Source organism: Pleuronectes platessa, chromosome 18, assembly GCF_947347685.1.
Source record: "Pleuronectes platessa chromosome 18, fPlePla1.1, whole genome shotgun sequence".
Lineage (NCBI taxonomy): Eukaryota > Metazoa > Chordata > Actinopteri > Pleuronectiformes > Pleuronectidae > Pleuronectes > Pleuronectes platessa.
This window is the reverse complement of record NC_070643.1, coordinates 15,253,707-15,266,718: the sequence shown is the minus strand read 5'-3', so window position 1 is coordinate 15,266,718 and position 13,012 is coordinate 15,253,707. Positions and strand designations below refer to the sequence as shown.

Genomic DNA, 13,012 nt, shown 5'->3' with positions numbered 1-13,012 from the left:
TAGTCTTTTATTTTAAGTTTGACTCTTGCACACTTACATCTGCTGCAGGCTAGGTTAGTCTAATGCACGACTTTGTGTAGCTTCAGTTATTAGGGCCTGAGCACTGACAGTGAGGATTATTATTATTATTTTTCAGGCAAATGAATTGGCTTATTGAGGGCTTGAACATGCTCAAATTCTTACCAAAATTTGAGAAAATTAGAAAGTGGTGAAAATGTACTTTTCATTTATTTTCTGTTATTTATTTATTTCAGTAGCAGACTGCGCACTTCCTGTGCAGAGGCGGACTTCGAACAAAAAAAAAATTGAAATTTTTTTTTAAATGAAGATATTGTGCAATGAATAGGTGGTTGAAATTCTGCCAAATTTAGTGGTTTAGTATCTTGCCAATGAAACTTCGACATGCAGATGGGGAAGAGTCGGGATCGAACCGGCAACCATCTTGTTGGAGTTCGAACACTCTACCCCCTAGGCCAAAAAATCCCCCCTACATCCCAGGCCACACCGCCTTTATATTAACATTAAGGATTGGATTACCTGCTCTTTCCCATCAGAAACTAAGCCCAGGCAGAAGATGGACACATTATTTTGTGTATGTGTGTCTGTGTCATTCTATACTTTTTTTTATTCACATTTCATTTATCTTTAAATCTGAATTTATATTTGGCTTCAATACTCTGCCACGGTTCCTTTTGTCTTTCGAACCCCTCCTACTTAAAATCTATTTATCAATCTATCTATCTATCTACGGGAAGTTGCATGCCCATTGTGTTTAGTAAGATAACATTTAAATGAGTGATACAAATGAATATGTTAATAAAAATAATACAAAGAATACAGTTATATTTGAAATCTGCAGACTGTGGGCGTAAACACTTGTGCACTGAAGAGAACAATATATCATGACCCATTTTTCTCCCACAAACACTGCATTATTAAATGTGCATGATTTAATGCAAAATTGATCATGAAAAGTTCCAAAAGTTTGAAGAGTAATCCAGTGAAAATGCTGTCACAGGAGGTTTTGACTCATCACTAAGCCCTACAGTGGGTGACAGGTTATAGCCCACATGATACTCCTGATCCCATTGAGACGTGACATCACATTTTGACCCTAACCTTAAATCTGTCTCTTGTCTGCTTCACTGGGCTTTACAGTTAATCTGTAGGTTTCTGCTTATGCTAAAGACCATTAGCCAAGCGACTGGCTTGGCAGGTATGCATCACCTTAAATACCCGTAAACTCATGTATATCTAGTTCTACGGGTTTATATAAAATGTATGGAATTACACCCCTTGACTTGTTATGTAAAAGGAAAAACAGGTTCAATATGAACTTCTTTGTGAGTGAAGAGTGCGGGTACGTTTCTGGGGTCATCGAGTGGGCGGCCTCTCAAAAAGAGCTTGACCTATGCTGGTGATGTAAGGCCTGGGTGCAAACAGAGATTCTGTAACACGAAGAGGAACTAGCAGATGTGTGTGTGTGTGTGTGTGTGTGTGTGTGTGTGTGTGTGTGTGTGTGTGTGTGTGTGTGTGTGTGTGTGTGTGTGTGTGTGTGTGTGTGTGTGTGTGTGTGTGTGTGTGTGTGTGTGTGTGTGTATGTTCGTATGAATGAACATGTCTTGTGTCATTCTCACTCACAAGGTTACAGATGGGAAGGAAGGGGGGAGGAAGGAGGTGGATAATGTGTGAGGATGCAGATGAACAATGCGAGTTGTGACTCATACAGCTGATCCGCAAAAACTGAACCTTATTCCTCCTGAAATTATTTTTAATGCAATAAGAAGATGACCAGTATTATATGACCTTGCTTTAGCTCAGGTCCGTTTAATTTATTGTAGTTTACTTCTAGTCCTATTTTCTGTGGGACACATTTTCCCTGTAAAGTTTACCGTAGATATTTATTTCTTTAGTCCGATTTTATCAAACTTGTTTAAAAGAGTAAAATCCCAGGGTTAGGCTGCTTAACATTGCAGCAATAAATAATTACAGGGTGTGTAAGAGCTTATGTTGAGTCCATCATGTCGTCTTTACAGCTACACGAGCGTGTGGATGCACGATCATAGACAGGCCCTTATTGTCTATTGAATTCTTAGGCATGTCTGTTTAAAAAAAAACGATATGCAGCCTGTAGGTTCAGGCCTCAAGGCTGTGATGCTGTTTCCAGACAGCAGCAGCTGAACCAGACTAGGGTGGCAGCAGTAACTAGAATTGTATAAAACATGGAAGGCAAATTACATTTACAATTCAGAACCTCCTTCACTGTATCAGTAGCAGTGTTGTGCATGAACGAACGCTTTTCAATACTTTCTTCGCAGGAGAGACGCTGTCTAAATCGAATGCTTTCATCATCTCGTTGCTCAGTGCCCGTAAAATGTCCGCGATTTAGCCTAACCGAAACCAACTAACTAGACTTCGCACTACGATACCCATCTCCCATGGCACACATATGCAGACCAAACAAGCAACGTATTCCAATTGTTTTCTTCTCTGGCCAGTGTCTCGGCTCCGTACCACACAACTTGGTAGAAGGAAGCTTCATGGATCAGAGACTATTCAGAGACTATTCAGAGACTATTCAGATACTATTCAGAGACTATTCAGAGACTATTCCCTATACGGCTCTATTGAGCCGTAAAGTGAATGAATCTGGAATCTTCTCTCAAAAAATACCCGTCGCTGTCAGATATATGTAGTAAAGTAGAAAATATTTTCTCTGAAGTGTTTATCAAAAGCAGCATAAAATGACAGCGACACACACGATAATTTGTCCATGGTATTGCTCTGCTTAGTTCCATGTGATAACCATCAGCTCAAGTGGCCTAGTCGGTAAAGCGTTCGGTCTCTAGAAACCCAGTCAATGCTATTTTCATGCTGGCACTTAAAATTGGCAGGACTTCTTCTATTAATTGCAAAATATCTTACACTATGTTAATTTAGATTAATTCAATAAAAAAACAGGAAAAAAAATTAATTTAATTAAAAAAAAAAAAAAAAAAGCTGCGCGTGCAATTCCTGGGCATTGGGCTTCTGCGCAGGATGTGCGCAATGGGCTTCTGCGCAGGATGTGCGCGCGCAGTTTTTTTTTTTTTCCCATTTAATTAAAAAAGATATATTCAATTTAATAAAAAAAAATTATATTTAATTTTATATTTAAAATGTTTATATTACATTTTATCATCATTTCTCCGCGCTGGTTCATGGTTCAGGGGTAAATGATGCTGGTCTTCGCAGGTGACTGACCTACGCAAGCCTGTAGCCGCCACCCCCCCCACAGGAGATTATGTGCTTGTGTGTGTGGCCAAGGCGCTTCCTGGTTCTTCCCGGCACTACACTGCGGGTGCGAACAGCCAAAGTATTTACCATGGGCGAGGAAAGGAGGCGGAGCGCTTTTCACAGCGCTTCTACCTCGTCCCGGGGTTAGAGGATGATGGTGTGACGTTAATGTATTGTTTTACATTGCATGTGTCACGTCTTGATAAATCAGTCTCCTATGTCGCCTGTACCCGGAGCCGCCCCTGTCACTGGTTATCTTGACTCGCTGTCTGGTCGGTAACCAGCCGTCCGGACCATATATCTATGGTCCGGACCGCTCCGTGAAGAAGGAGGAGATGTTTCTCTACTTGGAAGCGGCCACTTTATTTCTCGGATCTACAGCAGGAGCAACATTTGCATCACCTCTAGGTGGTCCGTCACTTCTCCTTATAAACACACTTTTAGCGTATTTTCCAACAATACCCTGGTGCACTACGTCACACACTACAAACTTTCCTTAAAGGGGCAGGCCATACCTGCAACACAACAGCTCTCGGTCTCATATACAGATTGAAGGAGAAAGCAGAGACGCAGACTCAGCAACTACATCCGAGATCCGATGCACCTTATTATTATCTGAGGGATTTTTACACACTGTTTGATGAACATTCCGACAGTAAAGGCAAGGGGTAGTGATGGATAAGGTTTTCTTTAACAAGTTAAGTCTTTCATTCTCACTTTCCACCGTAAAACTATGAAATGAACTAGTTCAGAATTTAAATGTTTACTTGTATGAACTGAACTTTGAACTTGTTCATGAGAGTAGTGAACTTGCACAACACTGATCAGTAGGATGTTTTGAATATTTCTCAAATGATCAACTGACAACAGATGTGTGAATGTCCAAGAACAGCAAGTGTGGAAACTTATTGGTTTTCTGTGATCAGTGTGGTGTCACATCAGCTGCTAGCAAATAATCATTTGTTCACACAAAACTGTCACGGATCGTTAACACAGCTTCCTGGTGTCCTAATTTCTCCCTTTCAACCAGTTAATCAGGCTCCCGAGGGGCAAAATCCAATACTGTGCATAGAAATATGATTTTTCACACAGATACTTTGACATGGGAAAATTGTCTCCTCACCATATGCACATCCAACGAAATATCACAAAAAAAACATTAAAAGAAACACATTCAAGAAAGGAGCAGGTATACAACAAAGTAAAATTTAATCAAATGCTATAATACATCATTGGAGGATGATTCATTTTTCCAAGTGTACAAATGTTGACAAGCTCCAGTGAATCTTTATTAAGTCGTATTTCATGAAGCAGCTTGGAAATGAAAATTTCATATTTTTATGACCCGACATAAAGTTGTGATTACGTAGATGAAAGAATGCAGTACAACAGGCCAACAGCAGAGTGGGCGGACTGGTATCAGAAAAGAAAATCTCACTGCCTCCATTTTAACACTCGATTAGCAATAAAAAAAGATTAGGTCACACTTGCGACAAACGGAAAATTAGAATTATATTATTTCTCATCCATTTCAGACATGTGCTTTGTAAGCACGCTGTTTACCTCATGTGGCATGCTGGCTATAAAGGTTTAATCACACACTCGATCTATTAAAGCTTCAGTTAAAGAGGTAATAGAGCTAGCGATGAGAAATATTCCTATGTCCACAGCGCATCGTGGGCAATAAGGAGTTTGTTCTGAGAAACTATGGGACTGAAGCGACAGTTTCATTCACCACATGGATTAGAAAGTTTGTCAGCGACCTGAAATCAAAACCAACATCTGTGTTTAGGCCCTGATGTGTTCAAACACAAGCAAAAATTAGGACTTGAAGGGGGGGGGGGGCAATCCAGCCTGTTAAAGCAGAAATGAGGAGAGGTGCTTCATGTTGTTTACATCGGATCATCCATTGCTGTAAGACGGAGATAATTGCAGAGTTGGTGCAGGGCCGTGGAAAAATTCAGTTCGGTATCCAGGGTGAGCAGTTATGCCTGCACTCCCTCTAACTCAGGGGGTAGAGGAGATTTTGGGTGCTTGCTCTCGAAGTGCTGCTTGAAGGTCTTCGGGTCGGGCATCTGGGACTGCAGAGGAGAAGGATACAACCGAAAAAACTTTTATAATTCAGCAGAAGTATTGCATGAGGTTGAAAATATGACTTCTTAGTGACAGGAGGCTTTTCTATTAAACAATTCTAAAAACTGAGCAAATGGCAGCAGAATTGATTAATTAATCCTGGCATCCTACCCACCTTGCACACAGCGCAGGTGAACACGAGGGCCGCCATGGCCGACGTCTTCTGATCATGACCCTTGCCCTTCTTCATCTCTGCCTGTTTCTTGGCATTTTTCTGCTGAGACTGAACTTTCTGATGCCCACGTGCCATGGCTGAAAACCTAGAGGAGGAGGAAAGCAGGACATTTTAAGCTAGTTTCCTGTAGTTAATTTTTGTAGTTAAATAGAAACAAAGACTCTGAAATGCAAACAAACAGCCAAGAACTACCAGTGAGCCAGGGTCAGTCCGAGCAAACAAGATACAACTCCAGTCCAACCTGTACTTAAATGCACGTGTTGCAGGTGAAACACAAGCAGACTCATAAACCCTCGTCATGCATGAGGGTGGGGATTGTGCAGTTCGTGAAAGGCGTTGAGGATGACGGGACAAAAACAACATTAGAAATGTTTAGTCTAGTGGCTGAACGTGGACCTTCTCCACAAAGCAGCTTTACAGAGTTATCTGGACTTCGGATGTTGATGGAATTCTGCCTAATGATTTGTTCATTGGGGAAACCTAGACACAAGCTGTTTTACTGACAACATTTTTTTACAGAATTACTAGTTTCTCCCATCTACAGCTCAGATTGCAGTTATAATAAGATCCAGTCACGATGAAGGGTTAAATGGATCAAAATGAAGATTTGGATTAAAAGGTTAAAACTTCAATTGCAAAGGGAAACTACAAAAAAGTAAACCATAACTGCAAATGCAGCTTTTGGCCCCTTGAACTTGAGTATTAAATAAAAACTCAGCATCCACATTAATGTCCTCATTTAAGTTTATGTAGGATTGAGCATATACTCTGACATCTGTTAAATTAATGAAGATGCCAAACTCTGATTAAACCCGAGGCAGCCTGGGCCCCTGCAGGTCCACGCACTTTGGGGCAGTTTCCCATCTTGCCCTGATGGGGATCCAGCCTTCCTCACTAGCAGCTTCTATAAATAGCTAGCTGTTAGCATTGGTTAGCTTGTATCAGCCCCATATGTCACACAGCTGGTTCAAACACCTGTTCTATCAGTGCTGGTGCCCGAAGCATTCAATGTTATGAATAATTACAGAGATGTGAGTATTTGGTCCTGAACTAATCCAGCTGTTGGCCCGAGCTAAGCCACCAGCGTCCACGAGCTCAAACATGGTTAGCTCACATGCTAGCCCCAGCTCCCTGTGGCTAGCTCGTCGGCTAACCCGATGAACACGACCTTAGGGGCTGCGGCTGACGATAACGAAGCCCGGGAGCGTTTATATCTAATTTCAATACGTATAAAATCAGCGCAAGTCTCACCTCTTCAGACGGAAGTGCGTGTCGTGAGCTGCGCGTCCACCTGGTGCCCACACGAGTGTGACAGCTGCTGTGTTCACAGGCTAGCTAATGCTAATGCTGCGTTTGAGCCCAGTCGTTACAACTGTGCTTCGTTATTCATACCGAGTTTCCTGCGTATAAACGAAACAAACAATTCAAAGGGTTTTCAAACTCAACCAACCCAACAGTGGATAGAGGTTATATTTTGAGCGGGGGGGTGCCGAACTCTGATTTGAGTGGATAACAAGATAGCACAAATCACCTATTAACATAACTGATATTAGATTTTACGATTATAGGAGGAGTCAGTGAATGCACCAGTTTCAGTCGCTATGCTTGCGTATACACGACGGTGACAGCGTTGCCCCCAGCCGGCAGAGTTGTGTTATTACATGTTATTACAACGTGGATGATACATTGGTACAAATTACAATATATTTTATTTATTATGATGATCAACTAAATTTGATTCCGTTTTTTGCTACTATACGGACACACTGCTGATGGTGTTTCATTATTGCTTTGGAAATCAAATCATGTCAGTATGAACACATTTGTTTTTCTGTGGAGAAATGCATTACTTTCCACAAATTAATTATATATATTTTTGACCATGATTATGTGTCTTTAAAAAGAGCATTAAGGAGCATTCTCACTTATTTTCTTCTTACAGCTGCAGATACTGTGATGCAAAATACCTGGATAGGCTTTCAATTATCCGCGTAGTTCCCTGTTCCTGTTTGTATGATATTTGATGATATTCAGCTAAAATCTGCCAGGCTTAACCGGTGCATGCATTTTTTATATTGTGATCAATGCAATTTATGGAAAATCTTTGCATTCCTGATAGAAAAGAAAATGCTTGCTCAGAGCTAACACTAGGTGGCAGGCCCTGTGTGCTCTGAGTGTTAAATCCTGCTGTTACTTTTCCAGTGCCCAAGCATCCACAATATGTCCACTGTCAAGATTCACAGTGTGAGGATGACACATTCAACACACAAGCACAAGCTGATACTGATATACACTATAAAACTGATAATGGTTGAAATATGAAAACAATTTGTATCATAATAACCTCAATTCAAAGACTTACCAATGGGCCACTGACCCAGTAACACATCATTTTCACTGTTAAACATTTATTTTTAATCTCAGCTCTACAAACACTCCAGTGGTGTGACCTGTGCAGACCATAATGTGATTCTCTGGCCTGCAGCAGACACTTATCTTTTCCATCTGTGACTGTGGTTCAGGGGTGGGAACAGTGGAGCTGTTCTCCTCTGCTCGGTATTTGACTAAATTCAGCTAATATGTAAATTAAATGCAACTCCAGCTCCATCGGGATAGAAACACAGAAACGGATCCACGGCAATAATCAGTCTCTAGAGAAAATACTCCGTCCATCTTCTGTAATGGTTACCCTTTCTTTGCAGGTCGTGAGGGAGGATGGAGCCAATCCCAGGTCACATTGGATGAGAGGCAGGTCACAGCCTGGACAGGTTGCCCGTCCATCACGGTGCTGACATGCAGAGACAAACAATCATTCATACCTCCTGTTAGTTAAGAGTTTATAATTAACATAACCCTATAGTATGTATGTCTTTGGATTGTGGGAGGAAGCCAAAGTAAAACCCACACAGGCACGGGTAAAACATACACACTCTACACAGAAAGGCCCCTGGCCAAAGTTGGATTCGAACCCGAGAACCAAAAGGAAACATTGCTAACCACTGTATCGCCGGGCCGCCCTCAAGAAAATCATGATATCACAGTTGCCTTAATTTATTTGTCTTTATTAGAAAAAATAACTCAAAGTAAACAGAATTCTACAGAGTTGTGTGTGTTTGTGTGTGAGGTCATGGTTTAGATTAGGGATCAGGTTAGGCGGTCCATGATAAATGGAAGTCAATGCAAAGTCCTAACAAGTATGGCATCTATATATGTCTATTTATATTCACCAGCAGACACTGCAGCACTCATTCCTTCGGGCGTCACAACCTCCTTCAGAGAAATCTTATCATTGTGAGAAAAGTCTCCGACAAGCTATTGTGTCCCCCCCCACTCCACTTTTTTCAGGCCCTCTCATCACAAGAAAAGAGAGACAATCCCTCCTGTCTTTTGTGAAAAGGGGGTGAAATATCTCTCAAGAGAGAAGGATGTGATTATGCCTTCAGAAGGGGGCAAAAAGTAAAAGAAAGAAAGAGAGGAGGAGGGGGTGGCGGTGGTTGACAAAAGCCTTGCAATGCTCAAGTTCCCCCCCCACCCTGGAGGATGTTGTGCAGGGACTTGCTAGCTTAAGTTTGGGGTGGGGTTGACCTGCCCGAGGGCCTGCGTGAAAGCAAATCTTCCAGGTGTCAGCGATTCAATAGGAGAGGAGAATATTATCTGGTTGTCCATTGTGCGTGTGAATGAGCAGGGGTTTGCCACAGACAGCCTGAGATTTAAACCCCTCCACCGTCATTTGGGTCCTTTTCTCCCGCCACAAGGGCTTTCAGGTTCACTCTCGGCTCAGCCACGATGTTTTTTATGATCTCTTTGTTCTCGAACCACAAATTAGAGACTCTTCCACATGTTAAACCAGGGGTCAAGGTGGACCTCTGATCAAGCATTTCAGGGTGAAGACTTGGTTTGGCTCATGAAAACCCGTCGGGGAACTAAACTGCACGCAGAGCGGGATGAAACATCAGCTCTCAGGGGGTGAGTGTGACCTCCTTGATTCTCTGGAGGCTGTTGAGCGAAGAGGAAGTTGGATTTTCATCTTCCCCATCAGTCACTTCCTCTGTCGGCTACCCCTCCGACACTTTTTTTTTTTTTTTTTTTTTACAAACCAACAGGTTCTGCCACAGTCCTCTGCTGATGCTGCTTCTCCACTGTGACAAGCCACAATGTTGCCGGACCAGTCAGGCTGTACACAAGCCGCGACACCGTAACAACACATCCACATGCTGGTGGTAACTTTCACTGCTGCCGCCAGAGGACGCGTGACTTGTTTGACATGTACACAACCCACTCACACGCAGGTACCGGTTGTGTATTTAGGTAACAATACATGAAATAACACAAATAATGAATATCCCACACATCTCTGCACTTGACCTTTTGCCTGGAAAATAGACCAATCAGAGAGCGTGTGTTTGTCCACTATGACTTGCAGACTTGCTAATGTGAAATGCTCTGAGGGAGAAGAAATTAAAAGTAAACTCAATGATTTACTATACTGATACAACTTCCATTTCCCCCGGTTGTTTATTTGTTTGAGTTTACTACAACTCAACACGAAGTTGAGTGTTTTTGTTTTTTTTGCAAACGGTCTTGTTCATTATTTCTTTTAAACTGACCCCGAGAAACTCACAGAAATCCCATCAAGAGGGCAAACGATGCCTTCAGGGGAAGAAAAGGTTAATTTCTTACCTTCAGACTCGCACACACACACACACACACACACACACACACACACATGGTTACTTGCTGAAGGAGAGAGGTGAGGTCTGGGGTCGGGCAGACAGAGGCTGATTGTGAAGGTGGTGACTGTGCTCACTCATCTCACTAACAGCAGCTCTCTGATACTCGGGCCAACCTCAGAGAATCAATAACACTGGCTCGAAAGTCAGTTTTAAAACAAAAGCAACTGTTATTGAACTTATCATTATGAATGTTTTTGCTGCTGTAATGTCTGCTCACTAGATATTAGGGAGACTGGGATCTCACAACCAACCCTCTTGTTAGTGTACGACCAGCTCCACCTCGTGAGCCACAGTAAATGGTATAAAGTTGGAAATAGTAATAAGATGACTAATTATTAAAATACTACATATGCAAAAAAAATTATTCAGGGCCACATATAGCTTGTAATGACAGTAGTTTGGTAACTTGGTTATCTCTGTGGCAACTCGATCCACTGACAAGGACCATTACAGCCAAGGTCTAGTATGACCTTAAACCCAGTCAACTTAATACTCAGTATTACCACTAAAACATATTAATTATACTATCAAATATACAATGCTAAATGTAAACCCTTACACCTAAAATTATGTTTATATATAACCAGAAAACAAGATATATTCCTCTGCAGTTTACCGATAGCGATGCAAATAAAAAAAATCTAAAATTAAGGGAAATAAGAATAGTCATCAAATGAATGTATTTTATATCCCAGAAATTCTTCCTCATATATTTTCCTTTGTGGGGGGGGGGGGGGGGGGTCCTGAACCCCAGTTTTTGACTAACATCTTTAAAACGCATTTGACTGCATCAGTTGTTTTTAATGCAGCTGGATGACAAATTAGAGGAACCTGCGCTCAAACAGCTCCGACTCAGACACCTAATCCTGGCCAAGTCCTGACAAGCTGCTTCTCCTCACAGAAAAACTCCTGGTATGTTGGATACACCTTTCACCTCTCTCACAGACTGGGAGACACACACACACACACACACACACACACACACACACACACACACACACACACACACACACACACACACACACACACACGCACACACACACGCGTGGAGGCAGGCAGGTATTCCGTGGCTCTCGGCCCTTGACTCTGCAGTGTGCTTGTGGCAGCTTGTACAGTGGCCCTCGCACTCTTTCAGCTGTCAGAGCGCCGCATGGCAGACATTCCATCAGACACAGGTCATGAAGGAAAATGTACAGATAAGAGAAAGTTTTATACATAACCATTTTTGTGATGGAGGCAAGAACAACATACTTCTCACTTTGTTTTGAGTGAATGATAAACGACTCAGTCATTACATGAGACAACGGGGCCCTTGACACATCCTGTGCATCACAAAGCCCCTCCCCTCTGCATACACACAATGCGGGTATGACACACAACACTGTCAGACACACAAACTTTTTTTGTATGTCTCTGTGTTAGTTTTACTTCTCATTTGAGATGTTGTGTTGTAGTTTGTTTTTGTTTTCTGTCTGTGTGTGTTAGTTTTGTATCTATTTGTGGTAGTTTTGTATCTTTTAGAAGTTGTGTCTTTTTTTGTGTGTGAGCAAACAAGCTTTGTTGTGGTTTTGCATCCATTTGTGTCTCAATGTGATAGTTATAAGCATCTTTGTGGTAGTTTTTGCAACTATATTTGGGAGCTTCACACATGTTTATGGTTGTTTTGTTCCTTTTGTGTTGAGTTTTTATCTGTGTGTGGCAGTTTTGAGTCTTGCTGTTATAGCCGTGAGCATCTTTGCGGTAGTTTAACTCTGTGGTATTTTTGTGTCTTTTTGTTGCCCAACTTTTCAACTGTAAATGTTAACAAACATTTTTTTGACACAGGTAGACCTTTTGAGTAATACATCCAAGTTCATTGGGAAAAGTGTTAATAAAGTTATAATAGAACTTCATCAGAAAATCATCTTTTCTACTTTCTTCCTCTGCGACTTTAAATCTTCTTCCTCCCTGTTTGTCGTCTCTCTCGTTCATCTCTCTATCTGTGTGTATCTATGAGAAGAAAATGACCCCACCTGTATTTATCTAGTTCCATTGAAACACACTCACACCCAGAAAGAGAGAGAGAGAGCTCTGCGGAGGCCCAGGTGTTCTGAAAAACAAATTAGACAAGGGAGGATAGCATCATCCACAGTGCACGCAAACACACACACAAACACACACTCACACACACACACACACACACACACACACACACACACACAGACAAAACACCAGTGACGGTTAAACTGAATCTGAAACACAATTTTTACATTTCCATACGAGGCCGCCTGAAGGCATCCTTAAGCAAAATGTCTTTATTTTGTCATGCAAATTCTTGGAGAAGACATCAAACCAGTTTGGAAATCATATTTTCTATGTTGAGCGTGTTTGCCTCTGAAATGCAGCAGAACCTTTATGTTAATTCCTGCATTTAAAATCCTAAACGGAAAATATATCTGTATAGAAGTATACTCACACACACACACACACACACACACACACACACACACACACACACATACACACACACACACACACACACACACACACACACACACACACACACACTGTTTTTCTGTTTGCTTTGGCACTGCAGTCCCAAACACTGGTATCTCATTCTCATACAATGGCTTCATTAAGGAGACAATGGCCCCGTCCGCTAATGACAGGGCTCCTCCCTGGCTGCCTTCTGTCTGTTCACTCTGAGATTACCTGG

General features: G+C 41.8%; 1 protein-coding gene across 1 annotated transcript; it reads right to left on the bottom strand.

The window, feature by feature from the left end:
• Window positions 1-4,466: 4,466 nt before the first annotated feature.
• znf706 (zinc finger protein 706) lies at window positions 4,467-6,969 on the bottom strand. Its single transcript, XM_053446570.1, has 3 exons — window positions 6,836-6,969; window positions 5,525-5,669; window positions 4,467-5,357 (listed from the first exon to the last, which is right to left on the bottom strand). Exons 2-3 carry the CDS (start codon window positions 5,657-5,659, stop codon window positions 5,262-5,264), a joined length of 231 nt encoding a protein of 76 aa, XP_053302545.1. The 5' UTR covers window positions 5,660-5,669; window positions 6,836-6,969; the 3' UTR covers window positions 4,467-5,261.
• Window positions 6,970-13,012: the final 6,043 nt, after the last annotated feature.